Source organism: Pundamilia nyererei, unplaced genomic scaffold (genome assembly GCF_000239375.1).
Source record: "Pundamilia nyererei isolate P.nyererei 1_Seehausen unplaced genomic scaffold, PunNye1.0 scaffold00263, whole genome shotgun sequence".
Classification (NCBI taxonomy): Eukaryota; Metazoa; Chordata; class Actinopteri; order Cichliformes; family Cichlidae; genus Pundamilia; species Pundamilia nyererei.
In genome coordinates, this window is record NW_005187664.1 from 149,175 (window position 1) to 157,005 (window position 7,831).

The 7,831-nt window shown below is 42.4% G+C and overlaps 1 protein-coding gene across 1 annotated transcript in view; it reads right to left on the minus strand.

The window, feature by feature from the left end:
• sorcs3a (sortilin related VPS10 domain containing receptor 3a) overlaps positions 1 to 7,831 on the minus strand; it is a 251,886-nt gene that overhangs the window by 145,998 nt on the left and 98,057 nt on the right. The window contains exon 2 of the mRNA XM_005750127.1: positions 5,474 to 5,541. Within this exon, the coding sequence (XP_005750184.1) occupies positions 5,474 to 5,541 (68 nt within the window). The remainder of the gene's footprint in view (positions 1 to 5,473; positions 5,542 to 7,831) is intronic.

Sequence of the window (7,831 nt, forward strand, 5' to 3'; positions counted from 1 at the left end):
ATTAATCTAAACTCGCTTTGTGAAACCGAAAACCCAGAGTTTTCGTTAACTCAGGGTATACTTACTCAGAGTTTGCACTAAACCGGCTTCCTGAAATAGGGCCCAGGACTTTTGTGCATATGGCAACGTTTCTGGGAGTGACAAGTGAAGCTATTGTGAAAAGGCTGCAGTCTTTCTAATGACCAGCAGGGGGCGATGCCTCTGTTAGTGGTACAAAGGTCTGTGGGGGAAGAGTTGACCCTCCCTCGTTGCGTCTGTATTCAAGACTTCAAGATGGCCGGCTGAAGATTCATAATAGGTCTTCACTAATCAGGTAAGCAACCATTAATGTGGTCAGCTGATTCACTCAGCTGGTCTGACCCTCAAGTGTAAGTAAGCATTAATGCTTATGTAATAATGTGATTTATATTCTCTTTTAATTTTTATGCACATGCACAGTATTTGTTACATAAGTACATGTTTTAAAACTTTTATCCTGTGTGCAGCTCAGTAAATCACAGCAGCTGACTTTGAACCAGGAAGTAAATGAGTGCTTGTAACAGCTCAGTTGGCACTCTGTCACGAGTGAGGTCAGCTGAAATGATTAAAAGTATACTTTGTCCACTGGATGTAATTTGCGCTAAACATCTTAAACCTTAATTTATATTTACAACAATATACGAGTCGGAGCTGCTTTGAGCACAACATAAAACTTGACTTTTTCACTGTGTTTTGCAGTGGCACAAAAATAGATTAACATCAGCTCATCCTGAAGCTTTCCAGCTCAGTAATTCAGAACCACACCGTGTGCACAACTTCAGTAAACTCACTGCGTAGTTCAGAGAAAACAACTGCTGCATAGGCTTGTTTTGCAAAAAGTACAAGTATAGGAAATGTCAAATTCAAATGGCGATAGGAAGGAAATACAATATGACTTTGTTGTTGGCGTTAATTTACCCATGTCTGAATACCTGCAAATGAGTACAGGGCTTGTCATATTTGATAAATTCTCATCCACTGAGGGACAAAACCCCAGAGACCAGATGAGAGAGGCTGAAAAACTTTGAAGAACTGTTTTGCTGAGTTGATTTATTGTCAACAGCGAACAGCTCGCCTTCATTTCTTTCCCCTCCGCCACGCACATATGAAGGCTGCTTTGAAAATTATGCAGAGACAGAGTGATCAGCTTTCATTGTTTAAGGTCAGGGTGTTCATTAAAATTGACAGACTGACTAGGCGATACTTTGAGGTGTTGGCAGTGCCTTGACCTTTGCAAAAAGACAGCGTTAGTCTTGCCGTTTCGGACGTCTTCCCGTAAAGTGATAAACATTCTCCGCGGCTACTCCTTTTCAAACTGTATCAGAGCTGGGATCTCAATTAGCTGGCACAAGAAAGGCCCATCATGGGTGTGGGCTGACACAAAACAGGCAGATTTCTCATCGTTGAGCGATTCGAGAAGTACCTTTCTTCAGCTTCCTCTTAGCTGCTGACTGCTTGTAGGTATGTGAGGGGACATTAATGCTGATCTCCAAATGCTTTTCTTGTTCATGTTGTTTTACCTGAATAAATCTTCACCTATAGAATTCAACTATTAACTACAGCGGTGTCAAGGTTTGTATTAGTTCAGTCACCGCGTGTGCAGACATTGGCTGGTTAACAAAGGACGATAGTCCTGATGCCCACGCTGCTGGACGTCTACTCCTCACTTGTTGTGATGCCTCAGTAAACACTCTTCTGGCTTGTGACTGACAAATCACAACTACAGGAGGTTTCACGAGGCCTCGCTTTCTCAGTCAGATCCACCGCTTTCTTGTCAGGTCTGATTTTAAGGCACCAAGATGGTGTCGGTAAAAATCACAAGCATTCAAGCTCGTGTCCTCTAAGCTGGAATGGCAGTTTTTTACTTCTTCTATGGTTAGATTATGTTCGCTCTCTGCCATCTGTGGCTGTTATTACAGGGCATATGTTTGGGGATGTTTATGCAATGAGGACTATAGGAAGTTGTACCTTATGTACATAATGCAGTGTCCCCTTTTCCCCAATGCTTTCGTACAGAAATAAACAGAAGAAAATGTAACTGGAGTTGTATACTTCTACAGCAGACAGTAGGGTCTTATCACAAAACTATCATTTTATTATGTAAGTAGCATATGATAACACAATAGCATCTGCAGCCAGAGCCTCTGTGGTCGAGCTTACCGCAGGATATCAAGGGACTACTTTTTCTTTGCACTTATTCAAACACCAAACCACTGCTCCGTTTTGCCTCAGGATCCAAATTATACAGAATGTGTCTAAATGTCAGAAATGAGTAGCAGTCATTTTGTCATCACTTATCAGCCAAACTACCACTTCAAGCTGGACAGAGTAAGCAAACTTCAGAAGTGTAAATGTTTTCAGCTCTAAAGGACTGTCATCTCTGAAATCTGTGAAGAAAAAAAAATGCATACAGATGGAATATCGCTGGTTTCTCTTCAGGCGAAGCTGCTGTGGTTTGAACTCAAGTTCAGCACAGTATCTCTGCTGAGACGGGCGAGTCAAAACGCAAATCTGAGCTGAAGAAGAAAGCTGAATGTCTCAGAGTTCTGAACAAACAACTTTTCATTTGGAACGGTTTATTTTGCAGTCGATGTGAAGGCAGCCATTAGGGCGTTCCACTTTTACCGCAGACTAAAATGACATGCAAAAATACTGTTAGCTAAATCCTACCACCTTCACGTCATTGCCGAGCTACAAGTCTCCCAGTTTTGATAGACTTCATGTCAGCATCCAGCCTATAATTTAGGAATGTGTGCTGAAAATTACACAAACAAAATGCATGTCTCACAGCCAATCACAAGAGAGGCATCTATTAAAGTGCAAACTGGGACAGCTCATACATTTTTCTAAATCCATGGAGCTTACACATCCTGTAAGACCTCTTCAGTACCAACAAAAGTCATTTCTAAGACATCTTCACAATATAAAGTGTATGGCCATAGTGTGAACCTGTGGCAAACACTACTGAGCATGTGCAGCAGGCCGCAAAACATGCAAGCAAACCCAAACCTAGAAAATGTTACTCGTGTGATGTGCCAAGTGAGCACTTAGCATCTCTGAGTCTTGTTTTCAGTTCCCCTTAATGCATTAGACTCCCCCCCCCACACACACACAGGAGCGTGATCAAACAGTTTGCCTATAAAAATTTAAAAAAGAAAAAATGTAAATGCTTTAAATTTGGTTAATGTCCCGCTCAAGGTTATTTTCTCATCCACCTCTGGACAGCTTTCAGCATGGCTGCCATTTTTAGAGCTCCATGTTCCCCTGCACTTGTGCCTCTGTAATGGGAACTGGATCACCTCCAGTGTGATTGTTTCAACTTCATTTTCATTTTAAGGAAGCGGACAAGGGAAATGGTGGAATCCCAGAAAATGTGGAAATCATTTCAGATTTATTTATTTTCAGGCATTCAGGTTTTGCTGAACCCCCCTCAGGATATTACAGTAGCATCCTGCACTGACAGTCTCCGGGGGAGCTCCATTTACAGTGCAGAACCTAAGGCCAGCTGGAAACAAGTTGATGTTTGGTCTCTGCACCAGTTTGCTGTTTGTGGTGAAATTATAGAGTTCACAGTGCAAGAGGTCAGGAAGGGATTTCTACGGACAGGTCTAAAAATAGCAGCTGTGCTGGAAGCCATCTGGACATGTCTGAGAAGATGTTGTCCAGTTTTAAATCATGTGTGTTTTTTGATACGTCCGTTTCCTGAATGCTTTAATCAAGTCTGGTAAAACCCAGTGATAACATCAAGTTTAAAAAAAATCAGCAAATTGGGACAGTTAGTTCTGCTTTGTTAAGTCATTGCTACAGGTGGTAGAAATAATCCCCAGGAGTCCCACCTGTGTTTTCCAAACCACAGACACGGTTCCTCTTATGACACCTATTTGGCATCTGCAGAAAGTTTGACAGAACTGGCGAGGTCACCTACCTGAGAGGACCTTTACATTGTTTTCCTGAAAAATGTGACACGTCATGACAATCCAGATTTGAAAATAGCCTACATGTAGTTTCAGCTCACGAGGGATGTGTAAGCCATCCTTTTTTCAGTGTATTTTTCCTTTTTACAAGCGCTCTTGTCTCACGAGTTTGTGTGTATGCGTGTTTATTTTATTCCCAGTCGGGGTGAAGAAGCTGAGTACATCAGATAATATTTCAGAACAAGAGCATGGCAAACAACCTTCTCCACCTGAGTGCCCCGTATGACTGTGCACGACACTAGAACAGTGTGTTCACAGCAGCAGAGGAGCAGGTGAGGACAGGACAGACGGATCGCAGATGGGTGGGAAATGTGACACTGATGGTTCAAAGGTGTAAAAGGGCACAACTAAAGGGCCAGAACGGAGAAACGTTTGTGTTGTGATTTTAACACAAATTGTGTTTTCTCAGATTAGCTGCCTGCTGCTTATATTAAACTATCATATAGCCAAAAACATCATCACAGAGCTATTTCGACTCCACACCACAGCTTTCAAACCATCTACTAGGACTGGGCCATATCGTACCGTTCACAGTAATACCGGTATAATGTTGGGCAACGATAAGAAAATGAAATATGGTGATAGAATATGGGTAAAATGCGCATGCGCAGGGCCTTTGTTTTCATACGCACATGGCGGAAAAAATCATGGCGGCAATGGAGAATAAGAAGGGCGAGAGCGGATGAACAGATGAACCAGAACTGGTTTGTAAAAATGCTGCAGCTTCACTGGTGTGGAACTGGTTTAGCTTTCGTCCGTCAGATACACAACAAAGCACTACTTTTGGTAGAGCATGCTAGCGGGCCGTCATTATTACCGTGTTGTTTGGAAAATACGGCGCACTTAAAATCAATCCTTTGATTTTTCTGAAAGTCGACAGAGCCCCTTATAATCCCGTGTGCCTTATGTATGAACTCTGGTTGTGTTTACTGACCTCGAAACGATTTTATGTGCACGGCGCTCGAAAATCTGTCAAATGTTTCAGTACGACTTTGCTAAGCTACGAAGCCGCACCGCTTGATGGATTGTCGGAGCATTACGGCTATTGTAGGCGGAGCCTCGCGGAGTGATACGTACTGTGCTTCAACATAATGTTACCGTATTGTGTGTGTATAACCTCTTTTTAAGTTTTGTTGATATTATACATGGTTATGCTGAGGATATGTCGGCCAGTTTCCACTGGAAACGCCTTTTGGTTAAACTGTCAGCGAGGAATTTGCATTTGCACTGTTAAATTTTTATATAACTTTAATGCAGATAAAAAAAACAGCTTCTTGTTTAAGTGAAAATACATTGATGTCTTTTTGTTTTTGTTGTTTTTGTTTTTTTGCACTAATAAAGTTGAGAAGTATTTTGTCTCGTGTCAGTTATATCGTTATCGCAAATTTTCAAATGTATATCATGATAAATATTTTCGGTCATATCGCGCTGCTCTATCATCTACTTGTAAATATTTTATAAATAAAGTCTCTTGTACTCACCTCCAAAGTGTGCTCTCAGTGACGCTGCCAATATGAAAATCGTACAGCTTGGTTAGGATCAGGATCACCTGAAAAAGAGGAAATTTAATTGTTAGAATCTTTTTATGAGGCGGACAAAGCGATTAATGAATTCTTTACTGTAGCAGAATGGCGACTAATGCATGAATACAGCATCCCAGACTGAGGATGGCTTAAGAGGCAGAGCGCTAGATTGCCTGTGAGTTTTTACTGAATTCAGTTTTTGCTGCTGGATCCTTGGACACTCCAAGTCCAGTGTTGACACACATCAGTTTGTTCAGAGTGCTCTGCTGATTGCAAACACAGTGATTGTATGCAAATAAAATAAATCCCAATCCTATTAAAGTCACTGTAGCTTGGAGTTGTTTCATTTATAAGAGTTGTCAAAGGAGCTTGCAAAGAAAAGCGTCTGGACTTCTTTAAGTTGCAACTTAAAGAAGTCCAGACGCTTTTCTTTGCAAGCTCCTTTGACTACGATGACCTGGATGACTGAGAACCTTCACAGAGATTTATAAGAGTTGTTAGTTACGTCAGTGGTTACTGATATAATTCCAAGTACATTCAAGGAAAAAGAAACAGATTTAAGTAGCTTTAGCTTGTTTAAGTATATCAAACAGGAGAATGTCATCACTGCGAAAGATATTATTTTGAAATCAAACTGAAAGAAGACCCCAGAGAAGAACCACTACATGCCACAGTTATAACGTGCCCTGTCTGGGTTGAGCACACCTCAGAATCCCTAGAGATGTCGCAGAGGAGAAGACTGTCTAGCCTATCAAGCTTAAGCTGCTGTCACCTGTGGTGAAAAATTAATGCAGAGATTAAAAGGGCCTCCTTTTCAAAGAGCTATTCTCCAGTTGTAAGCCTTATGATCCCATCATTTATGACCCCAAAAATCAATAAGTTTTAACACAAGAAGCATCCCTGAGGTGATCGCTGAAAAGTCTTTGTTTCCTCAAAAGGTACATACTGTAAAAAAAAAAAAAAAACTATTCCCATTTATGGTATTTTGAATACTCTGCAACACTGGTTAGGAAAAGACTACAAGGCCCTGGAAGTGTTAGCATGTTGCTAGGTAGTGCTTTGCATAATTAGCGGTGTTTGCCACTTTCAAACTTCAAACTTGATGGAGCACGCTGACATTCTTGGCCCTGTGGAAAAGTCTGATCCAACAGTCTCTGTGTTCACAGCTTTGGTCGGGGCTCTTTTGGAGAGATAATCAGCAGGCAGGGCACTATGATAAGCACTGTGCGAGTCCTCAGAGCACATCGCAAGATGAAGGACTAGTTTGCTGTGACAGGATCAGTGGTCAGCTGTGATACTCCACGCTAGAGTAAAGGATCATAAATCTGTTGCTCAGGGACAGCTGGGCTGTAATGTCAGAGGAGAAAAAACACTGTTCATTATACTTAACCATCTGGTCCCTCTACTTATGCTCACCTCTGGGTTACAGAACGCAGTCAAAAGATTTCTTTCATAGGAGAGCGAGCTCCTGCAATTGTCTTGGATTTATCACACACTTGACCCGACCTCACCGGGAGCCAAGCTCCTTTTACATAATAAGATGCTACTTTCACCCGTCAGCACACGTGTTTTTCGTAGCTGTACTGTTTTCCTTCTGACTAAATGACTATTGCTCCTTCTCATTAGCATCCATGTCTCTTGTTAGCATTCCCCTCCCTGCAACAAGCTTCTGCTTGTTTAAAGCAACCTGACAGGCCTGACTTGAGTCATTTGGCTGGGAGGGGGTGAAGGAGGTGTGGCCTTGACTCTTTTGACAGAAGTCAGCAATTGAGGCTAGATAAGCAGAACTTAGTAAAGAACCAGTTTCTTGGCTCCCCTGACCTCCTGTAGTACTTGTGTTCGTGAAGCTCGTGAGGCCCGCAGACTTCAAGGACCTTTCCACCTCTAGCCGAGCCTCACGCTCCCCACGAGCCCTATGAACGAGCCAGTCGCTCACCAGGGTCCTTGGATGGAGCTTGTGTGAAGATGTGCCACATGCCCAAGGGGTCCTCCTACTAACAATGCGAACATACAGTTCAGGCCAAACAAGATTGCAGTCCAGTGAGAGGCCAGTGCTGCATAGGAAGAAGATGGATTCCTGCCATTCGGCCCCACAACATCGCAAAACTTGGTCTTTGTGTGCATTAACATGATTATCTTTGTTAGAAGAGCACTCATGCTTCCCACTCTAGACATGCATACATCTCTGCATGCTCGTGCTTCTGTGGGCTTTGTGCTTCTGAGATGTGTGGCTGTGTCCGCTTGGGGGGGTGACACACACAGACACGAGTTGTCTCATCACCACATGACAGTCTGAATTTGAAATTCACATTGAAC